General features: G+C 42.9%; 1 protein-coding gene across 1 annotated transcript in view; it reads right to left on the bottom strand.

The window, feature by feature from the left end:
* Positions 1 to 24,903, bottom strand: part of LMX1A (LIM homeobox transcription factor 1 alpha) — a 171,398-nt gene that overhangs the window by 58,731 nt on the left and 87,764 nt on the right. The window contains exon 4 of the mRNA XM_037813190.1: positions 11,319 to 11,551. Coding sequence (XP_037669118.1) covers positions 11,319 to 11,551 — 233 coding nt within the window. The remainder of the gene's footprint in view (positions 1 to 11,318; positions 11,552 to 24,903) is intronic.

Here is a 24,903-nt window from a genome sequence, read left to right as displayed (position 1 = left end):
GAGAAGAAAAACCTATGAAGCAGAATAAAATTTATAGTTTATAGTGTTATATCAATGTTAATTTCTTAGTTTTGATAAATATACATGACTGTGAAATGTCAACATTAGGAGAAGCTGGATGAAGGATAAATGGAAACTTCTGTATTAAATTTGCAACTATTTGGTAAATCTAAAATTTTATTTCAATTAAAATTTCAGAAAAATACCTGCACGAGGATACCTTCTGATAACTATTTTAAAAGAAAATATGAAGATAAGAGATGCAGAAAATTAAGAAATGTAACATGGAGCAACAAGAAGCCCTGGTTGCACATAGACAGCCCCAGGCCCCCCATCCCCAACACCCATCAACAAGAGCTAATGAAATATGGGGCTACCCATCAATAGAATGTGATGTCCATCGCACGGCAAATAGTACAAATAACACTGTGCTAGTTCAAGAGTACATATGGAAAATTGTATTCCCTTCTGAGTGGTACATTTAAAAGATACTGTAGAGGGGTGGGGCAAGAAGACAGAGTGGTGAGGTGTGGAATTTAGTCTCTCCTCTAGAGCAGCTGGTAATTACCGCAGGAATTGTATGAAACAGGGTCTCCAGTGACCAGTCACACATGGTACAACAAATTTGGAGCTGGTGGAAAGCTGAGGTCACAGCAAAATTTATAAGTCCCCTGACCAGGGATCTGATGCCCTCCCAGCCCAGACCTCCCTGAAAGGAAAAAACAACAACAACAACAATCTGCTGAGAGCAAGAAAGGGGGCTCAACCCAGCCTCAACTGCAGAATTAATTAACAAATTAATTAATTAACTTTGGAGCTGGGGGTACTAGAGAAGGGCTGGCCTCCAGGAAGGGGGGGGGGCACATAAAAGTGGGTACCCATTCCCTGGCTCCAAAAACGCTTTCTTTTTTTCCCCTACATTTTGTCCCTTCTCCTTTCTCACTGACTCCTTATCTTTTTACACTTCAATAGCCCTGGTAAGGGTGGAAATTTACAGCTATTGGAGAGTAATTATCAAGATAATAGCCCAAAGCACAGCTGTAAATACTCTTAACTGACACCTGACAAAACTTCCATGATGGGGGGAAAGGCTTTAAAAAGGGACTTCTTTCTTTTTTTTTCTTTCTTTTCTTTTTTTTTTTATTTAAAGTAACATGTGGCTTGAAAATTAAAAGTAACATGTGGTTATTTTCTATCAGACAGCCCAAGTTGAAGGTCTAGGCTAGTCTTGGGGGGGAGATGGAGTACCCCAGAACTTCTTTTAATTCCAGGATTCACTTCTAAGAAAGTCTCCACCCCAGTCTTTAATTGGCCAACTCAGGCTACCAAGGAATTAAGGTGGAGTTGCCCCAAAGAGGAGAGGGGAGAATGGAATAGTACCCCTGGGAGACAGCTGGAGTTCCTAGAATTGGGAGAGTGGAGGGAAGTCCAGCTCAATTGGCAGTCCTTCTTCTGGGAACTCAGACCCCAGGGGCTGGAATTCAGAAACCAGCTTCAGTCAGCCACGCCCCCAACAAGATCAGAGTCACCAGGAGAACTACAGGCACTGCACCTCCTTACACTGGTAGGGAAGCTGTGGGCTGGCAGGCGCCACCTACTGGATGAGATAGGAAAAGCACTGCGTCTAAAGGCCTCCCAGGAGGGTCTCATTCTCAGGGAAACTCCATATCCTCCTCCTGAGACCTGGGCCTCTATAGACCAGGAAAACGTGACTGGGGTCGACCATATCTGAGGAGACCCTCTCACAAAAAGGCTACATAGAGGCAGGTTGAGAAACAGAAAAACAAGAGTGGAAAAACTCTGATCAACTAAATAGAAGCGAAGTTAGAGGTATAGAATAAATGAACTGAACACCAAAGATTAGAGAACAAAGCCAACCAGCAAGAAAACTCTAAGTAAAAGAGTAAAAACAAGCTCCAGAATAAACTAATCAAGAAAATCAGATACCTAGACAACTTAAGATAATGAACCATACTAGGAAACACAAAAATATGGACCAGCCAAAGGAACAAACTAATAGCTCAACCGAGATACAGGAGTTGAGGCTACTAATGCTAAATCAATTCAATGAACTGAGGGAAAAACTAATTAAAAATGTTCAAACAAATCTCTTGAATCAATTCAATGAGCTGAGGGAAGATATGGCAAAGAAGACGAAAACTATAAAGAAGACACTGGATGACCATAAAGAAGAATTAGTAAACTTGATAAAACAAATGGCAGAACTTATGGGAATGAAAGGCACAATAGAAGAGATGAAAAAACACAATGGAGACATACAACAGTAGATTTGAATAGGCAGAAGAAAGGATTAGTAAACTGGAAGACAAGACATCTGAATTCATACACACAAAAGAACAGATGGTAAAAAGAATGGAAAAATATGAGCAGGGTCTTAGGGAGCTGAGTGACAATATGAAGTGCACAAATATACGTGTTATGGGTTTCCCAGAAGGAGAAGAGAGGGGAAAGGGGGCAGAAATACTAATAGAAGACATATTCACTGAAAATTTCCCAACTCTTATGAAAGACAGAAAATTACAGATCCAAGAAGTACAGCATACCCCAAATAGAACAGATCCCAACAGACCTACTCTAAGACATTTACTGATCAGATTGTCCAATATCAAAGACAAAGAGAGAATTCTGAAAGCAGCAAGAGAAAAGCAATCCATCACATACAAGGGAAGCTCAATAAGACTAAGTACAGATTTCTCCACAGAAACCATGGAGGTGAGAAGACAGTGGTATGATATATTTAAGATGCTGAAAGAGAAGACCGGCCTACCAAGAATTCTATATCTGGCAAAACTGTCCTTCAAAAATGAGGGAGAGATTAAAATATTTTCAGACAAACAGATACTGAGAGAGTTTGTGAATAAGAGACCAGCTCTACAAGAAATACTAAAAGGAGTGCTACAGGCTGATAGGAAAATACAGGAGAGAGAGGTTTGGAGAAGAGTGTAGAAATGAAAATTATCAGGAAGGGTAAAAGGAAAGAGAGGAAAAAAATAAGATATGACATATAAAATCCAAAAGACAAAATGGTGGAAGAAAGTGCTGCCCTTCCAGTAATAACACAAAATGTTATAACGTCGATGAACCTTGAAGTGAAGTTAGCCAGAAACAAAAGGACAAATACTGTATGGTCTCACTAATATGAACTAACATTATTGAGCAAACTTTGAGAGTTGAAAGCTGGTAACACAGGCTATCAGGAGATAGAAAGAGGGTAGACAACGGGCATTTGATGCCGAAGGACTACAGAATGTTCAGAAGGATTGATTGTATAGATCCAGAAATAGATAACATAATACTGTGTGATGGTAGCACAATATTGTAAGTACAATGAACAAAGATGTCTGTGTTTAAAGCTGAAAGAGGTGGGATAGGGGAATGTATGACACCAGAGGTAAAGATAGATGATAAAGACTGGGACTTTATAACTTAGCAAAAACTGAAGTGGCTAATGACTGTTACTAAATTTACAATATAAAAATGTTTTTACATGGAGGAGAACAAATGAATGTCAACCACGCAGAGTGTTGAAAAATGGATGGTATAGGGGAAAAAACACAATCAAAATGAACTGGAGTCTATGGTCAACAGTAACATTGTAATATGCTTCCACTAAATGTAACAAAGGCAATATACCAAAGCTTAATGTGTATGAGAGGGGGATATAAGGGAGGGATATGGGATTCTTGGTGGTGGTGGTGTTGTCTGTCCTTACTCTTGTATTGTATGACATTTTAGTTTCCTTTTTATTATCTTTTTTATTATTTGCTAAAAAAAACAACTTTTTTTCATAGTAATCAATATGTTGAAGTGCTGACTGTGGTGATAAATGTACAACTATCTGATGATACCGTGAACAACTGAATGTACACTGTGGATAATTGTATGGTATGTGAATATATCTCTATAAAATTGTAGGCAAAAATATTGAATAGGGATAAAAGTGCTGGAGAAAACATGGAGAGAGGGATGTACCTGTTTTACTTTTGATGAAGAGACAAAATGGTGTAGCCTTTCTGGAGGTCACTGCAGTGGTTTCCAAGAAGCTATGTATGTGGGGGCCATAAGGTCCTGCAACCTCATTATGGGGTATGTACTTGGAAAATCTGAGAGCAGAGATATGAATGGGTATTTGCACACTGGTATTTATGGAGGCAATATTCACGATTTGCAATGGGTGGAGGTGGCCTAAGGGTACACTGACTGAGGAACAGAATGCTGAACTGTGGTGTATGCATACAACGGAATACTGAGCAACTATGAGGAGTGAAGCTGTGAGACATGCAACAAGGTGAATGGAACCTATAGACAGCATTTTGAGTGAAGTATGCCAGAAACAAAAGCAAACACTATAATGCCTTACCAATATGGACTAACTACAATGTGTAAACTCAGAATTGAATCTTAGAGCACAGCCTAAGAGGGAAACGATTATTGTAATGGTCCCTAGATTGTAAGCTCTTACAGCAGTCAAATCTATTCCTGAATTATAATGGCTACCTCCAAACTCTGAGATGTTGATCCCTTGGTGTTTAACCTGATTGGTCTCTGGAAAATTGGGTATCTCTGTGACAGCTGAAACTCAGAGCTAGAGCTTGGCAGATATGAATGTCAGTATTAGTGCAGACAGCAACTGTTAAAAAAAAAAAAAAGCTGAAAAGAAGCCCAGACTTCAATTAGAGATATGAATGAAGCAGATCTGGTTAAGATCAGGGCAAATCAGGCCAAAGTGTAAAGGTCGAAATTCACTGTGTTTTAAAACTTCAACTTTCACGTGCATCCAAGGGAAGAGATGTTTATTTGGTGCAGGATCTATATTTTCTAAACAATATAACTTCTATATTTAGTTTATTCTAACACCACAATTACATGGAACTTTGAATAGGAAGTGAGATATGGTAGGTCTGTATAGGTTAGAGTGAAATAGCAACACATCCCAAAGTAGTTTGGGCAGAGAATAAAAATATATATGCAGGGTTCCCCTGTGGAGCTGGGGGAAAATGCAGAAGTGTTGGACTTCCTCACGTGGATTGTTGCTGATGTTCTCACAAATATTCAGGACTGACGGCTTGGTATGCTGAGCCCTCTATCTTGGGGCTTGCCCTTGCAAAGTTTGTTACTACAAAGCAGAGGCTAAACCTGCTTATAATTGTGCCTAAGAGTCTCCCCTCAAGTACTTCTTTGTTGCTCAGATGTGGCCCTCTTTCTCTAGCTAAGCCACCTCGGCAGGTGAACTCACTACCCTTCCCCCTACACCTCCCAGGGGTGTAAATCTCCCTGGAAATGCAGGATATGACTCCCAGGGATGAATCTGGACCTGGCATCGTGGGACGGAGAACATCTTCTTGACCAAAAGGGGGATGCGAAATGAAACGAAATAAAGTTTCACTGGCTTTGAGAGATTTCAAATGCAGTTGAGAGGTCACTCTGGTGGACATTCTTATACACTATACAGACAACCCATTTTAGGTTTTAATGTATTGGAATAGCTAGAAGTAAATACCTGCAACTATCAAACTCCAAGCCAGCAGCCTTAACTCTTGAAGACAATTGTATAACAATGTAGCTTACAAGGGGCGACAGTGTGAATGTGAAAACCTTAAGGATCACACTCCCTTTATCCAGTGTATGAATGTATGAGTAGAAAAACGGGGACAAAAACTGAATGAAGGATGGGGTGGGATGGGGGGGGATGATTTGGTTGTTCTTTTTTACTTTTCTTATTCTTGTTCTTTCTGGTTTAAGGAAAGTGTTCTAAAATAGATTGGGGTGATGAATGCAAAACTATATGATGGTAATATGAACAGTTGATTGAACACCGTGGATGAATGTATAGTGTGTGAATGTACTTCAATAAAAATGAATTTAATTCAAAAAAAAATGCTGCTTCCCAACAACAACAACAAAAAAGATACTGTTGTATTTTTACAGATAGAACAAACAATCTCTTATAAGGGTAAGCTGGAAGAATGAGGAAGACCTAGTAAGGAAAAGAGAAAACCTAGGGAGTGCTAGATCTCTGGCTTCAACATGCAGCAGAGACTAACTTATGTGGTGAGTTCCTCAAAGTAGAACTAAGACCAAGAATTGAGGTTATATATGGAGGCAGACTTTGGAGCTCTACATAACAATTCTGACAATCCACTCTTCGAATGTGAGGTCAAGAGATTTCCAAGGTTGGAGATACTCAAACAGAGGCCACATGAGTATATGGTGGGAGTTTGAAATGGATAACTTCCAATGTGCCTACCAGTTCAAAAAGTCTGCAATTCTCTGGTCCAACTGAAGAGTACAGGCTATGGCATTCTGACAAGTTGTCTGAGAGCCCAAAGCAAATTGTCTGACGCTGGCTACCAACTCCAATCCTCTGTTCAGAAGGCTGCTTCAAGGCCACTGGCAAATCAGGGACCAGGACAAAAGGGGCTGGACCACACCAGAACAGAGCGCACAACAGCTGAGGAGGTCCTGAGTTTGGTTTTCCACATCACTGTACAGGGGTCCCATGCTTTTCTATAAGTCAGAACAGTCAGCACCATAAAACCATAAATCCTGGAGACCTAGATTTAAGCAGCCCTAGCGGTCATTGATCCAACCTTCCACCCACTATAGTCAAAATGTTAAGGGACAAGCAGGTTCACTTCCCATAAGGGCAATCCAGTCTGCACCATGGATGGACACAGTTCTACCTTGTATTGAACCAAAAATCTGTCATTTTACTTTCAGGACACAGGTCTGCAGCCTAGGGTGTGACTCTCATATCTCCCTTAGTCTTATTTTCTCAAAGCTAAATATCCTGTGTTGCTTCAGCTATTTATCATTTAACAGGCTAATCATACTCCTGGAGTCTCTCTCTAATTTGTCAGTATCCTCCTAAAGTGTATCATTTATACTTAGACCAAATATTCTAAATATGATCTGACCAATGCAAATAAAAATAATGGAAACCCTAAGGACACATGAGGGACACTGGAGTTGTATTAATCCTTTTGCCTCCTATTGACTTTTCAGTCTCCTAAAACCCCATGTGAAAGGCCATCAAAACAGACCCCATTTCATATTTTTACAATTGAGTTTTGGAATCCAATGGTTAGATTTCAACGCGTTGACTCTGTGCTGTGCTGCTAACTTGTCAAAATCTTTTTGAACATTCAGAGTATCAGCTGCCACACCAGTGTTCCCTGCCAGGTTTGTGTCATCTGCAAACTGAATAAACCTGCCTTCTGTGTCTTCATTCAAATCATTGATAAAAACGTTAAAGATGACAGGCCATTTAATCATTCACTCAACAAATATTTATCAAGCACCTACGATCTGTAAAGCACCAGGACAGAAAGGAGAGAAGAAATTGTATTTGTAGTGGGACAGACCCTAAAATTGTTTGCTTTTTATAAATCCTCATATAAGATGGACTTCTTTCCTTGACGATTTAATTCAGCTCATTGGGTACTTATTGATCACTTGTTCTTTTCTTAGCAGCTTATTAAGCATTGTTAATGGAGGAAAGGAATTAAAAGCTACAACCCTGTTCTCTAAAGCTTGTCCTCTCATTTGTGAGGCAAGTTTTGGCACACAAAACTTTTTATGGTGCAATACAGGCAGCATTTATATAAGTGACAAAACAAGTGGTGCAGACAGTATATTTGTTTCTGGTCAAGATATTAATGTCATTTTATTTAAAGTTTTACGTGCTGTCATAGATTCGTAGATTTAAAAGGGACAACAGGTTGTCTAGAATCCCTCCTCCCAATATTAGCTCCAACAAGACGGCAGGTCTATCTCTTGAGTAGTTTCACTCTTTATTTGATCTAATAATCAGAGTGACATTCTAATATTCCCTATATGAATCAAGAACTCCCTGTACCTTTCTATCTATAACGTAAATACTCAATGACTTTGATGAATAATGAATGAATTAACTCTAATTCTGCCCTCTGAAGTTAGAAAAAAATTGGTCTGATTCAACCATTTGAAGACAACAATTATGTCTGCATTTAGTCTTAACTTTTTTAGGCTAGACATCTATAATTCCTTCATTGTCATGGTTTTGAGACTTCCCCACATCATTCTTGTCATTCATGTCATGACTCCCTGCCTGGCATAGAGCAATCACTCCAGATATGTTTACTGAATGACTTCATGAACGAATGAATGAACTAGAAAGCTCCAGTTTATCTATACTGATCTCAAAAAGAAGTGCTGCTGTGGAAGACAGTTTGGCAGTTCCTTCAGAAGCAAAAAATAGAATTACCAAATGACCTGGCAATCCTGCTACTACGTAGACCCCCAGAAAAACTGAAAGCAGGGACCTGAACAGATGTTTGCACACCAATGTTTACAGTAGCATTATTGCCAAATGCCATAAGATGGGAGCAACCCAAGTGTCCATCAACAGATGAATGGATAAACAAAACATGGTATATACATACAATGGAATATTATTCAGCCATAAAAAAGGAATGAAGTCCTGATGCATGCTGCAACATGGATGAACCTTGAGGACATTATGCTGAGTGAAATAAGCCAGACATGAAAGGACAAATACTGTATGATCTCACTGATATGAACTAATCACAATAAGCAAACTCAGAGAGTTAGAATCTAGAATATAGGGTACCAGGGGATAGACTGAGGTTAGAGTATAGGCAATGGATGCTTAATTTGTACAGAATTTCTGTTTAGGTTGATTGTAAAGTTTTGGAAATGGATGGTAGTGATGGTAGCATTTCATTGTGAGTATAATTAACAGCACTGAATTGTATATGTAAGTATGGTTAAAAGCAGAAATTTTAGGTTGCATATGTTACTAGAATAAAAATTAAAAGTTAAAACACTTCTTAAAAGTTAAGAAGTGCCCAGAATTTAACATATTGCTGAAAATGTAGTCAGAAAAGTGGGCCTATTGCAGTTCCTTCAAGAACTATAAGCTCTGGGCATTATATTTCTATTAATGCTGCTTAAACCCAGCTTTTACTTTTTCGTCTTTTTTTGGAGGTGGGGTGGTGACCATAATGCCTTGTGTTGAATTTGGAGTTGATTAAATCTGTACTTTTAACACAGGGGCCAACTGGATAACTTAGCAATCAAGTCCCACGTAACTATGTATCAGGGAAGGCTAGACCACAGCATTGGTTCCCACATAAGAAAGAATCGTGTGTCCCTCTGGGTGTGCAGCCTTTTCTAAGGTCATGCTGGCATTCTGATCGCCCTTTGGGAATGTGAAGATTTTGCAGTAGTGTGGGAAGAAGACCTAAGCAGGTGGGCACAGCGAGACATCTAATGAGAAATGACGGGGTGAGCTGGCCTTCTTATACCAAATGGATGGCTTACAAGCTGGATTTAGAATGGGGCCAATTAACCCAGAAGGAGACCATCAATATGTCAGTGACAGTGTTCCTGGAAAGAAAAGATTTCCCCCAAAATAAAACATATCCAGGAAAACTAACACCAATGAGCTCAACAGGGTTTGGGATTGTCCTGTTGTCAGCTTATTAAGGCTACAACCAGGATCAGCCAAGAAGAATCAGCTGAGAGGTAAACAAGAAACAAGAGAACTGCTATGATGATGCTAACACTGCCGGCATAAGTTAAGCACCAGCATTTATCGAGCACCAGGCTTTTTACATGCATTAACTCTTACATTCTCCAACAACAAATCTATTAGGTACATATGATTATCATCATTTTACAGTTACAGACATTGAAGCTTAGAGAAGTTCATTAACTTGTCCAAAATCACACAGGTATGAGTGCAGCAGCCAGAAAAAGTCACCCCACCTGTCTCCAAAGCTCTTGTACTTAAGCACCATGTCACCCATGAAACAATGACTTTGTTTCATGTGTTTGTACATCTTTTTAACAAAGATTTACAGAGCAACCCTCAGTGTTCCAGACCTGTGCTAGGTCCCAAGGACACAGAGGTAAATAAGATAGACGCCATCCCTCATGGAGCTTAGTGGTCTGGAAAGAACAACAAACAACTGAACAAGGAACCAGAGTAAAGTGGGAGAAATGTCACAGTAGGAGAAATGAAGGGAAACTGACCCGCCATGAGTGTAAGGGAAGGCTTCCCCGATGAAGCAGCCTTTAGAGGGAAGTTTAAAGAATGTGCTAGCAAGACAAAAGAGGAAGGGAAAGAGACAGAGGGAAAAGACCTTCAAGATTTGGAAGTGAGTGAGAGATACATGACATGAGTCCAGCAAGGCTGGAGAGTAGAGTGGGAGGGATCGCAGCCTCCTGAAGAGGCTGAAGATGTGGGCAGAGTGGGATCACAGAGGGTCTGCTAAGCCCTCTTACCAGGAGTTTGAAATTAGACTGAAATTGGCAACAGGTATCACCTCTGGATCTTACAGATTCTTGGGGTAAAAGTGGGCCAAGCTAAGACAAATGCTGCCCTGAGGGGACTAACACTTTGGGGTGACATTCCATGCTTAATTTGGACAGTTTTAATTTAATTTAATTTCTCTGGCTTCTTGAAACCTGCTCTGTGAAATCTCCATGCCTTTTCTATCTCCCCTCAAAGTGAGAGGTAAGGGTTAGGTGGGTGATGATAAAGAGGAACAAATACATTCTAGTTCCTTTCTTTATGTGACCTGCCAAGTCTTGGGTAGAGTCCATCTTTCCCACATGACAGATGAGGAAACACAGGCTTAGAGCAGTTAAGTGACTGGAAGGCTCAATTATTAGTTCCACTTTTTCATTTGTTATATATCTCTACCCTGCCAGGGCCTCAGGGTGCACAGAATGTATTTCCTCTCCCCTTGACTTTGGGTTGGGTCATGTAACCTACTTTAGCAGACATGGTGTGAGCAGAGGCTGTAACTCTGCTTGTATGGCTGGGTTTAACCTCTTGAGCTTTTGTCATTGTCAGCAGCAGATCATGTCCTCTAGCTGCTGCTTCTTCAACCTGGATCCTAGAATGAATCATACAGAGCAGACAAGAACCTGCCTTACAGCCTGGAACTAAGCTCACCTAAGCTCAGCACACTCCAAATGACTTAAAGAACTTCAGGCTGCAACAGTCACTCCAGTTAACCCACAGACTTCTGAATGTGTGGACAAATGCTTATGCTTGAACACCATGGGATTTAGGGGACTATCTGTTACACAGCATCATCAGGACCATAGCTGACTGATAAGAGATTACTCCAAACCCACAAGGAAGTTACTAGAAATACAGAAGTACCTTGCCATGGAGCTGGGCTGCCCTGATGGCTGCCCTCTGGAGAGGAAGCAGTGCACACTGCCAACTCTCCACACTCCACCCACCCCACTGCATCCCCTGCCCATCACAGAATACTCACCCGAGTCTGAAGCCACCGGGCTCACCAGGCTGAGCAACTCCCGCTCCTTCTCATAGTCCCCTTTGCAGAGCAGCTGTCCCTCCTTCAAGACAAACTCATCACCCTTCTGGAGCTGCCGCTCGCAGACGCAGCAGCAGAAGCAGCTCAGGTGGTACACGCTCTTCTGCGCCCGCATAACAAACTCATTGGGTGCGATGGCCTCAAAGCAGCCCCCACATTTGACAGCAAACAGCCTAGCAGCAGGGGAGAGAGGGAGGATATGCACTGTGAGGAAGGTCTGGCTTGGGTCCCAGTCTCCCCTCACCGCAATGGCAAAAAGGTCTTTTAAGCCCTGAGACAAGGATGCTTGGAATTGAATATTCTTTAAATCTAGGGTTATTTGTTCCCTAAGAAGGTTGAAATAAAATCATTCAGTTGAGTTACTCTACCAAAAGCTTAAGGAAAGAAGGGTGAGAGCCACTGGCAGGATGGCATCAGAGCCGACGCGCAGGGTGAGCTGGGTGTGATCGCTGGCCCAGGGCTCCCCAAGGTCAGTCTGCAGACTGAGTCAGGCAGGCTGCCCAGCATGCCAGGACGAGCTTACTGTTTAAAGCAATAATAACAATAAAACACGAAGTTGTCCATACTCACTCCCATCAGTGTACAGAAGGGTGTGATTGCAGAATGTGAATTTTTAACAAGCTCCTTGGGGCATTCTGATGTATAATCTATGTTTCGAGAGATTAACCACATCCCAACTTCCCAGCCTGACATTCCATGGCCTCAAAAGTCCGGATTCAGCCTATCTCTCAGGATTTAACACCTATTTCATTTTATTTGTTTCCAACAAACCCTTTAAAGTGTGTCAGAGCAGTAGGTACCAACAATGTGAAGCTGAATAAAGGGAAATCCCTTCCGGAAATGAGTTCCGGTTAATGGAAGAGACAGACATGTCCAGACAGTTAAAGTACAGAGCGGAGCAGAGAGATATGGGGGCTTGGAAGAGGAAACAATGGTTAGGGCTTTGCATTTTATTATGTATTCAATAAATCTTGGTCAAATGACGGACAGGAAGGAAAGCGGGCTGGCTGGCATAAAGGGGTGGGGGGAGGGGGGTGGCAGTCCAGGCAGAGGGAACAGCCTGTGCAAAGGCCTGAGATCATGAAAGTGCAGGCTGTGCTCAAGCATGGTGTGTACTCCAGCAGGCCAGATGCAGGGGGCTCTGAGAGGAGTAGCAGGTGAGAGGTCATGACCAGCTGCACTCCAAGGGGGTGGACATCATCTGGCAAGGACCAGGGAATCAGTGAAATATTTTTAAAATAAGAACCACGTTTTGGAAAAGGAACTCTTGGCCATGTGAAGGGTGGAGTAGAAACAGAGTTGAGAGAGATGAGTAAGGGGGGTGTGGGGCAGCTCAGAAGTTATAAGACTCAGAATTCAAGCTGCAGCAGGGAAGTCAATGGAGAAGAAGGCAGAACCCACAGCATGGAGCCTGGGCAGGGATGAGGGATAGGGCAGCTTGGAAAACTGCTCCCAGGCTTCAGGTGTTCTTTACTCATGGGTGATGATAACGTCAGGACTCCTGTGTTCAACATTCCTGATTTCCACCTCTGGGCCTGTTTATGCCATTCCATCCTCCTGGAAAGCCCTTTGTTCCCTGCTCAATCTGTCTGAATCCAACTGATCCTTCAGAGCAGCTCCCACCTTCTCTGTGAATCCTGCCCTGAGCCTCCCCCTGCTCCAGCCTGAAGCCATTGCCCCTCTTTTGAATACCTATAGCTGGTCATTTGGCAATTGTCTGCGGTGGGATCAGGAGGTCTGGGTTCTGCCACCAGCTCTGTGTATAACTGTCTGCAAAATCTCAGGCAGGTTGTTTCACCTCTTTGCGCTTCCATTGTCCTAGCTTAAGCCAGACAACCCCTTCCAGCTCTAAAAGTCCTACAATCATTGCTTCATATCACTAAGTTCAAATATTATTTTAATCTTGTCTTATTATTTTAATTTTCACATGTTTATAAGCCACCTTGCCAATAGGTTGTATCTCAAGAACAAGGCCTATGGAATATTTATGTACTCGACAGCCTCTTACATCTGGAGGGTACATGATAAAAGGGATTCAATTTGACCCATGGATCTAATTTGTTCACCCTCTTCCTAAAATAACATGTATAAAGAGCCTAGCTTAGGAGTGGACACATGGTAGATGCTTAATAAGGGTTGTTCTCTTCTTTGTCAACCCAGATTAATAACAGTTCAGGGTTGTCTATGAATGACCTGGCACTTAAAACAGATCTCTCTGAATTTTTTTTTTAATTGCTTCTTGATAACTTTGTCAAAGCCCCTGGTCCAAACACAAAGACAGCATACTCTAAAAATTGCCCTCAAAATATCTGAGTATTTGGGTTCTCATTATACTATTTCCAAAATAAAGAGTTGTTGTATTAGAACAAAAGGGGGAAAAAATCTTCTCTGTCCAAACACCCTCTCTGTTTGTCCCTGCATACCAGAGGAGTCAACGGTTGTGGAAAGGTCAGATGGTGTACGAGAAAGGATGGTGAGGGAGGACAGAATGGCCAGGGTAAGCTTAAAGAACTTAAAACCCCACACCCCTTCTTCACATGCCCAAAGACAAACATGAGCTGACACAGAGCACGACCCGGGGCCGATGCCACCCGACTCTGCTAACGACTCCCACCTTGGCAGGGGTCAAGGAAACATGGATAACTGAAGAGTATTTTCTTACACACAGACCACGCACCATGACAGCCCAAGTGTGACCAACCCCTCGCGAGAGCTCACCCACACATTCACTCACTCACGCACATATCCTTTTCCCTTACTTATTCAGAAGTATACACTGCGTACCCCAAAATACACCATACACTCCGTGTCTTAACAAGGAGGGGAGGAAATGAAAGTCACCACCGATGGCATTCAGCATAAACAAGTGTATGTTGTGCATCTGTTATGTGCCAGGTGCTGTCATAGGCACAGGAGGGTACAAAGTCAAGTCCCTGACCCCATGGAGCTCACATGCTACCAGGGGGGACAGTAAATAAACAAAGAAGAGAGTAGATAAGTAATACCCACCTTCAGGGACTTACCTTAAGGAAGCAGAAGATAAGAACAATACAAAGCAGTGTCTCATGAACACAAAACTGAATGGCATAAAGCCACAGTCTGTTTATAATATTTAATCACTTGGCAGCCCTCAAACTACTAGCTCATGGCTCTAAGTTCATGTAAGTGTGCACAGTGTGTTCACCCTGAAAGCTTCCTGGAAGGAGGGAAATGTTCTGAGGGTGGAGGGAAGAGGAAGATGAGGAGGGAGGAAGATGAGGAGGGGTTCCCAAGGAGGCGTTACACACAGCTTGGCACAAGAGAGAGAGAAGGCATTCAGCTCTTAGAGGGAAGGAAGCCAAGGCTTGGAGAAGGTAATGAATGGGCTTCCCATGAATCCACTGTGGAGTAGCCCCCCAGGACAGAGACCGAGCAGCTCAGGACAGGAAGTACATGTGCTGTCTCACTCAACACAGGCCCAACACTACAATCCTCCCTGCTTTGGGCCGTGGATCAGGGGCATCCCAGAAACACCTCTTTGACATGCCCGCCCCCTGCTCCTCAACTTCAGAAAGTGGGGTGAGATTGGGGGACAATCCAAAGTGCTGGTGTGGCTATTTTACCACTGTAGGTGTGCTATAGTGAAAAAAAACAAAAAACAAACAAACAAAAAAAACAGAACTCTGGGTACCAGTAGTGCATCCCCTGCCCTCTCCCTTCTCCCAGGTACCTGGTGTGGATGTTCTCTCCATGTCTGAACCTCTGGGAACACCCATTCCTTGCGTATTTGCCTTTACTCCCTTTCTCCATGCTGGACACTGTAGTCAGCAGAAAATCCACTCGGTTCATCTCTGGGCCCCGAGCCCCCCACCCCGCTTCCCCCACCATCACTGTTTGTCAACCTGAACAAACTAATCAAAGCTTTTCCAGGAGCCGGTCAAAGGCCCTTTGTCCCCAAGCCCTCCTTCTCCTCCCCTTCCCCTGGAATGAAGTGTTAAACAGACTCAAGACAAATGCTCCCAGGGAGTCAACAAGCACTTGGGAATCTGCAGCAGCAGGTGGTAGCATCTGTGCTTGTCTAACTTCTACCCTGTTAATCTCCTCCTCTTTCTCCTCTCTTCTTAATTTCATCTCCCACTCCAAAAATGTGCCTGGAGTTGGAGAAGGGAGGGTTGGGGAGACCTCAACAAAGAAGCCTGCCATGTTGACTCAGGAGCGGCTGGAGGACGTGGTGGGAGATACCTGGGCTCAAATCCTGAAATGTTCATGGTCAGTGGGGACTGAGGAGGGCAGACCTATTTCTCTCCATTGTCTCCAGTAACTTCCCCTCTGGCTCAGACCAGGTCAATCTCACCTTACCACCTTGGTTCTGGTTAGCCTCCCTAACCCAGAGCCATTCAAGGAGAAAAAGTGCACCCATGGAGTCCACCACCTGCATGCCAGATGTGTACACAGCTGTACGGGTACCACTGTGGACTCAGCTGCCAACTACACACCTCCCACAAGTTGTTTTCTCTAGGGCTCAGACAAGCAGAGAAAAGGATTTGTTCAAAAGTCCAGGTCGTAATTAAAACACAGCCTGTCTCTTCCTAATGCCCTGGATGGCATCCTCCACGGTTACTTCCCCCTTTGAATGCTAATGAGACCTCACTCTGGGTTCAGAGCCTGGCAGACAGGCTGTGCCCTGGAAAGCCAGGCAAAGTTTCCGGACACGGACAGCGCTTCTTAGTGCAAATACAAGGCTCAACTTTTCTCACCATTATAAACTCGCCCACCCCTGGAAGCTCTTCAAATTGATCCCTTATCTCCTCTTTGCATCTCAAATTACCTCTAAAATGGAGATAACAGTATCTGCCTCATGGAAATGCATCTAAACACAGTACGTGTACAGAGACTAAGCACTCAGTTACTGCTCTCCTTCCCCTATATTCCACACCCTCCGTAGGGAAGGCTCTGGGGATGTAGTTATAAATAAAGCCATCCCTGCCCTCAGAGAGCATGCGTTCTCTAACCAGGTGGCAGACTAAACAAGGACCACAGTCGTGCACATCAGGGATATATAAGAGGGCAACAATCAGGACTGGCACAAAAGAGAAAGCCATCTAATTGGCTTAGGCTTGGGGTCACAGGATCTTGTCTTTTCCCTCCTCTATCCCTTCCTTCCTTCTCTCTCCCCCCACCTTTACCTGCTCCCTCTGGCCCTTTCCCACTCTATCTGCCAGGCAGAGAGGCTTAGAGGCTGGCTGAAATTCCATTTGATGCCTAAGGCTTCCAGCTCTTCTTGTACAGTCACAAGATGCTTAACTTTCAATTTTTGGTGACAGAGTCTGGATCCGCAGGCTCTGTTTGCCTCTGCTGGAGGCACGTTGATTAATCTCCTGAAGCTTCAGTTTGTTCAGGTGTAAAAGGCAATAATGATGCCTACATTAGTAAGGATTAGATGCGAACATGGATGTGGAGTCCTTGTGACCTGTAACGTTTAACAATTTTATTTGCCTCGCCTCTGTCTTTTGACCTTTGTTGATGGTTTTTCAGTTGGTTTTTGGTTGGGGGGAGGTTGTGTTTTTTTACCCCAAAGGTAGCCTTCAGTGCCTGAGGGTTTCCTGAGCCGTCTTCTAAGATAACTTTCTTCCTCAGCAGCCTGAGCCCTTTCCCAACACCTCCTGGTTCTGATATCTCCATGACTCCATCCCCAAAGAGCAGCACTGACCCCAGGAGATGCACAGCTTGTGAGCTACCTGGCAGAGCACAATGCCTCAGACAAAACACGTCCACTCAGCACCACGGGCCAAGATAATCCAAGTGAAGCTGTCCTTCCTGAAGCCAATCTCCAGCACCCTGCCCTGGGCTAGGTGCCACGTCGGAAGCCAAAGAGGACAAGAAAAGATGACCTGACTTAGGCAACGAGCGTAGGACTCGGAGTCAGAAGACCTGGATTCAAGGGTTCTTCCATTTTACCAAGGGAAAAACCACTACCTTCCCCCGGGGGCCTCCATTTTCTTGTCTTTAATAGAAAAAGTATTGCCCTAGGTCAGTTTTATATCAAGAATTCCTTAGTGGCTGGGGAGAGGTAAGTTCTCTACTGCCCATGTTTCCTCACCCCACATCCTTCAGTCCAAAGGGCCCATTTTGCCAGCACCTAAATCCAGGTCTCTAAATAGTATTTTGGCATGAGACTGCCTTGTTGTGGTAATTACACAAATGAAAAGTTTTCCAGAAACATAGCATTTATACATATACACACACATATGTACATGGATTTGCATATGTATGGTTTTGCATATGTATATGTATGTACACATATGTATATGTGTGTGTATAAAAATGCTTACCTCTCTTCTTATACAACCACAAGCTGTAAGATGCACAACTTTTAGTCTTGCTGAGAAGGACTGGCCTTCCAGGCAGTGTGACTTGGAGCACATTACTTAACCTCTTAAGGCTCAGTTTGTTCAGAAGTAAAAGGCAATAATGATGCCTACATTCCTGGATTAGTGATGATTAAATGAAACCATGGATGTGGAGTACTTTGTGACCTATACAAATATAATAGCGAATGCTAAAAGGGATCATATATATGGATACACGCACACCCACACACACCAGCTAAGGCCAGATATACATATTTCATTTCTAGAAAAGATGTTGTTTGAAGAAAGCATTTTGTTCCCACGGCATGTTTGAAACCCACTGGGGTAGATGGTTCCCTAAATCTCTCCCACTTTGAAGTTTCACGTTTTTATTACAGGGTTAGAACAAGCTCTCCAACTCTTTAGTTAAGGAGATAAGAACGTTACAAAAGCAGGGGTGATGGAAAAGTTTTGGTGATGGATGGTGGTGATGGTAGCACAGCACTGTGAATGTAATCAACACCACTGAATTGTATATTTGAAAGTGGTTAAAATGGGAACTGTCAAGTTACATATATGTTAACACAGTAAGAATTTTTAAAAATTAAAAATTAAAAAAAGTAAAATAAAAAGCAGATATGAGGGCTTAATATCTGAGAAACTACTAAAGAACATGTCTAAGGCAATCAGCAAAGAGGAGCAGAACTTCAAGAAACATCTGCACACCTCTGTACTGCAGGAATTACACTAGCAGGATGGCAGTGTGCTGAAACACAATATGGAGACCTGGATTTGGGTGCTGGTTGTGTGATCCTAGGAAAATCACTTCACCATTCTGAACATTGGAGTCCTCAAGGTTAGAATGTGTTTCAGCTCCAAAGCTATAAGACTGCAAAGAAAAAGACATTTGTGGAGGACAGGAAAAACACAAACTAACATTTATTGAATACCCACTCAGTGCCAAGAACTTTTATTCATTACCTCACTAAATTTGTAGGCTAGGAGGAAAAAATAACTGTTTTCTGAACCCAAAGAGAATCTTATCCACATTTCAGCTCAGCTTGGTTCATGATGTCTTTCCTCCATGGGAGACAGACACTCTGTGATGGCTGATTCATAGGTCCTTTACCCCATTTCTTTCCTATATGCCCCCTAACACCATTTTCATAGAAGACACAACTAGAAAGATGAAGCAGGTAAGTGGCTGCCTCAGTGTGGAGAGGGTGTCTGGTTAGAGCCCCTGTTTTGTAGGAGGTCCTGAGGCTCTGCTGCCTGCAAATAAGTAAAAGGCAGGCGTTAGTCACCAAATTGATCCCTTCAGAGTAATCAGTTATGATGGGATCCCTGAAAGAGGTCTTTCCTCTATGGGTTTGGGTTAAAAACAAATAGTGTCTGGGAGACTCTCTTTGACCCAAAACCAAGAGTCTACTCTGATTCCAAAAAGACTGAAAAACAAGACAATTCTAGCTGGAGCCCCATTCACTACATAACCTGGTGGGCCACCGATTTCACGGCCTACAAAAAAACACTGGACCAAGGAAGACTCAAGGATGCCCAGCCAGAAAGAGAATGGGTTATGGAAATAGAGTATATGTAGCACAAGGACGCACTATGGAAGAACTGAATAAACCTATGTCCAAGACCCTAACTCCACCACTTAATAGCTACGTGACATTGGTCAGATTATTGCAGCCTTAGTTTCCCCTTCCAAAAAATGGGAATAATAGGCTGCCAATGAGAATTAATGAACTAATACATTAAAACTGCCTAGCATAGTGCTGGGACATGGTAAATCCTCAATAAAATGCTCATTATTACAATGGTGATGATGATGATGGTGATGATGATGATGATGATGACAATAACCATGATGATAAAAAAAGAGATGAGAATGGAATATGAATGAGAAAGCAGTAAAAAGGATGATGAATGATGATGTCAGACGCTGGGGGAATCTAGATTAGAGGGAGGGTCATGAGAAGGTATACACTGGGGCAAGAACTTCAGGTCTAAGGCCATGGACAATGCAAGAATGTCAGAGGTCAGCTTTTTGGGGGTGCTGGTCTGGCAATACAACAGAGTCAAGAACCTGCCAGGTCTGAATTCCTATTTTCCATGATGCAGACTATGCACACAGGATTTCTCTAGATTTACCCTACTGACCCCCATCTATGCATGATTGTTTGGAATGCCTTCTTGCTCCATACATCAAACTAAAAACCAAAAGGTAAACTGAGCCTTAATTTTTTCCTTAGTGACAATATCCCTGACTTTTTGACCCATGAGTTCCCATGGCTTCCTCCAAGATCTCACTCCCACCCCACCTTCCACTGGACACCAGACACTAGATGCTTGCCATCCCCATACCTACCCTCCAGGCTGAAAACACAACTCCCCATATTCAGGAATACTGCATATATAGCAGCCTTGTGCAAATTCTGAGCTATCCCAGGAAAAGAGATCCATGAGGACTGAGCAGGAATGTAAGGGAAGTCCCCATTACAACACTCCAGAGGGTTCCTGAACTAAAGCTACATTTGGGAAGACTGAGCTATTCATTAACCTTAACCCAGAGGCCTGCAGGCCCCAATAGGAACTTCTCAAAGCCTCCACATCATAGACAAATATGTGGAAGGCTGGAGGACAAAATAGCCACATGAAAAACCCTGATTCTACTTGAGGAAAACTGGTTGTGTTTTATTTTTGCCCCTCTGAAATAAGAAATCAGAGCCACCTTTAATTTGGACAACAGACTACTACAGATCCTACCACCTTTCCACAAGTGCTGCCCAAACTAGCTTTGATAGGGTACATGAACCCTTTGGTTTAGAAAGTAGAAGAAGAGGGTCTTGGGCAACTCTAAGAAGGCAGGAATCTGTGTGTCACTCACTTTCAACCCTCTCCACCAGGGGGCAGCATGGCAACATTCATCAAGTGCCATGTTGACTTGGTAACTGAGGTCATCCAGGCACAGAGACAGCTATTGGCCATAAGCCAAAACTGTCTGTCGGGGAAATCTGCTGCTGGGAGTCTGGGAGACCATGTGGCTAAACTCAAGGAGAGATGGTGAGAGGAGAGAATTCAAAAGTATTGGGAACCAAAAGCATGGCTTGTGGCCTTAGAAGTAGTGACATGAGCAACCTTGTCAGCTGGCTCAAGGTCTCTGTCCTTGAGGCTGAGCCAACACCACCACAATAAGCCACTGAGCACGTGGTGCTGGGGCGGTGGGAAAGTCTGCTGGGACAATAGAAGTGGCAGGATCTTCTATAGGAGACAGTCTCAAGACTCTGCAGTGGTGAGAAAATGGAAAACAATAAGTGGCTGGCAGAGCCAATTGGAGTCTCTGTCTCCCTGCTGCTCCTGGGGAGCAGTAAGGTGGACTATACAATGGAATGAACGAGTGGGAGAGAGAACTGCTAAGTATGATGTCTGCACAACCCAGAGGCTCTGGGAGCCGCTGGCCTCACTGAGAAGCACAATGTCACGCACATGGCTATTGCAATTGAAGCTGGCAATGGCAGCTTTCACTTTAAAATGCAAACTATACAATTTTCCTGTTCTCACAAAGCGTGTATTCCAGAGTCAGCAAGGCATGGTGGGAAAAGAACGGCTTTTGAAGTCTGATAGAAACCTGGATTCAAATCTTGGTTCTACCTTCGAGAAAAGGTTACAGACCCTCTTGGAGCTTCACTGTCTTTATCTATAAAACGAGATTATAAGTATCTTATGAGATATTCTGGAGATTAAAACCGATAATGTATTTGAAGTATGTGACACATACTAGTTGCTCTCAATAAGCAGTAGCTATAAACTCTTTTTATTGAAATCAATTTAATATATCTTCCATGTAAATATTTGCATAAGATATTTTCTTTTAAGATAGCAGACTGAGCCAAAAAGAACTTCGGGTGTACCCTGAAGCACTGTTCTTCATCATTACAGCAAATTAAATCCAACTTCAACAAGCCCTTCATATGCTATTGCAGAAAAGACCAACAGACTAATATGAAGGGCCAAATACTTGAGAAGAAACTGGGAGTGCAATTCGTTCAGGCAACTATGGTTATGGTCTACCCTAATCCAAAGCAAATATTGACATTAGCCAACCAGTGTTGACCATCACCCACTCTCATTGCCTACCAACCAGCATATGTTCAGGAAGTCAGCAGCTCCATGTTTAGCCAACCAGAGCCCACAGTTGCTATTTGGTTAATGCTGACATTATCTGGCAAATACTTTGAACAGACCCTTTCCCCATATCATATGAGTGCTCAGCTGACTGCTTCTTACTGATGCTGCTGACCACTGTGTGCATGTGCATGGAGATGTCCATATACCTGCCTTGCTCCCCTGGCTGTCAGACCCCTGAGAGGTCGAGCAACCTCTCCCCTCAGTGGCCTGGGAAAAATCGGTGACCCACCCCAGGCCCACTGAAACGGCCACCCAGAGCCTGGGGCTCAGTCAGTGATCAAGACAAAAGAGGGTATGGTGGCCCATGTAGGATGGAAACGTGTCCCCCAGGCTCTTATGTCATGCTCTGAGCAGCCCAGTGAGTAGACAGTGTGTGGGGGACAGCAAGCCTCTCCTGCTTAGAATCTTTCTCCTTCTCATGCTTCTTCTTTGCCAGAACTTGGGAAGCTGTCTACAAGTCTGGTTATAGAGCAAAAGACTCTGGTGAAACCCTGGATCCAATAACCCAAGCCAAGGTGGCACGACTTATATTACAGACTTTCCATATTGTTACAAAGACAAGCAAAAATGGCAAGAAACATAAAACAGACATACGGAAAATGTATGTTTTCTTTTTAGGGAGTTAAAGATTTAGTTTCCTTTGAAAATGTCAGTTTTCCTTTCCTTTCATCCTCATGACTCTCCTGGGACACTCTTAAACATACCCAGCAAACAACAGAACTGGGAATGAGGTATTTTTAGCTAATATTCTGGGCACAGATTCCTATTGTTCCACAATTTTTGGCTTGGCTGGATGGCAATTTGCCAATATAGTGTATACTCTTACAAAGAATGTATGTTTCCTGGGTTCTGTGAGTTTGTGTGTGCGTGTGTGTGTATGTGTGTGTGTGTAATGATAGGAAGGACAAGGACATTATTGATGGTGTTTTGATGGGAAAAATTCTGGGATCCCAGCAGGGGGCAACACCGAGCTCTCTGCAGATCTTGTTTGCTTTTGTCACCACCAATTTTCATTATCATCATGCTATATATTTTTAAAAAGCCATATTGTCACAAGGTAGGAGCTCCAACAGTACCAAAATAGGAAATAGATGTATTCTGAAGCCCAGTGATTATGTTCCTCAATTATCTGGTGCAGTGCCTAGCACATGACAGATGTTCAGAACACTGGCAGTAGCTACACTATTCTCCTCCTCACACAACACTATACTGAAGGACTACCAGCCTTCTAGGACACACATACACATGCACATGCAAAACATTCAGTGACAATGTGAGTAAAAATCTTCCACCATGGCATAAAACCTACAGGGAACTACCATGTGGGGCTTTCCCTTTCTATTTGAGGGGTGGAAAATATCTCTGAATAATCTGAATTTCAAGAATGCCTTTAACTCAAAGATCTCAAAGTATGTGCCATCTTGTATAACATCAAGCTCTGAATTACGTGGGAAGGAGGGTAGGAATCTATTGTCCTCAACATACAGAAGGCAAAATTGGCATCAGCAGAATGCAGCACTTTACACAAAATTCAGCAGAGGTGAAGCCTGAGCAAAAGAGCCAATGTCCTGCACCTCCAAAGCAGCCTCTTCCCCATGAGATTGTGCTGCTTTTCTTTCAAATTAGACTTCAGATGTCTTGAGAACTCCATAAAGGTTTCAATGCAGTCTGATCCAGTGGAAGTGAGACAGTTCTTGTTTCTTGTTTTAATTTGTACTCTTCAACCATTTACCCTTTTTATCCTTCAACTATCTTACCACCCACTAAAAACTGGATGACATAATGATCTTTCATGTTCTGCCTTGTGTAACCAAAATCTAGGTGGTTCTGTTCCCAGTTGAATAGCTCACCTGCCCAGACTCCCTTGCAGCTAGGGTGGCCATGTGAACCAGTACCGGTCAATGAGTACTGCTCTTCTACTGGTGGGGAAGGGGGAGATTCTGGAAAAGCTATTGTGCTTTTGACAAAATGAGAAAGACTAAACTGGCACATGCATATTGCTCTTCACCTTTTCTCTTCTTTCTGCCTGAAATGCAAATATAATACCTAGAGATGAAGCAGACATCTTGGGAACAACAGAATGAAAGCCATCTGTTAAAGAATTCAGAGAAAGAAGAGAGAAACTGAATCCTTGACAGATTCCTTGAGCAGCTGCATCATCCTTGGACTTCCTGCTTCTTGACTTCCTTTTAGTGTGAAAAACAAAAGCTCTTTTTGATTAACCCACTAGAGTCAGGATGCAGTTATATGAAGCCAAATGCAATCCCATTCAAGGCTCTTAGATGCTGACTTGCTAAAAGGCCCTTCCCTTTCTAATTGACACCTAATGTGTCCTGCACAACTTTCGAGGGACAACTGCTCCACCTAGGCACTAGATTTCATTGCTTCACACCTACTCAAGAGCTTTAGCATATATTGTCTCTCGCTATACATATGTTATACATATTTTTTCTTACTTCGTCCATATTGGGGGGAAACCACCCCTCTCTTGATCCACTTTTCCCACCACCTACTTCATTTATTTTGTAGAAAAAAAATCAGTTCTGCTACTGTCTTCAATTCTCCTCCTCTCACTCTGTTTTAATCCAGCCAGGTTCTTGGGCCCCCCTTTCTAACAAAACTGTCCTATTAAGGTCACTAATAGCCTCCACACTGCTCAGTTCTCATCATACTGAGCCCATCATCAGCATTTCACATAGTTGATCACTTGGCTTCCAGGGCACTAAACCTCTTGGTTTTCCTCCTACCTCACTGGTCACTCCTTCTTGGTTTCCTTTGCTAGTTCCCTCTGATCTCCCTGACCTTGAAAAGTTTGGTCCTGTTCTCTACCTATTCTCACTTCCCTTGGAGGTCTTGTCCAGTCCCATGGCTTTAAATATCATTTATATGCTAATGGACTTTGAAATGTCTCTCTCCACCCCAGATCTCTCTCCTAAATCTAGATTGTATATCCAGCTATCTACTCAATATCTTCACTTTACAAAACCAAAATAGAATTCCTGAAC

The sequence above is a fragment of the Choloepus didactylus genome, chromosome 2, assembly GCF_015220235.1.
Source record: "Choloepus didactylus isolate mChoDid1 chromosome 2, mChoDid1.pri, whole genome shotgun sequence".
NCBI classification, from domain to species: domain Eukaryota; kingdom Metazoa; phylum Chordata; class Mammalia; order Pilosa; family Megalonychidae; genus Choloepus; species Choloepus didactylus.
This window is presented reverse-complemented; position numbering and strand designations above follow the sequence as displayed.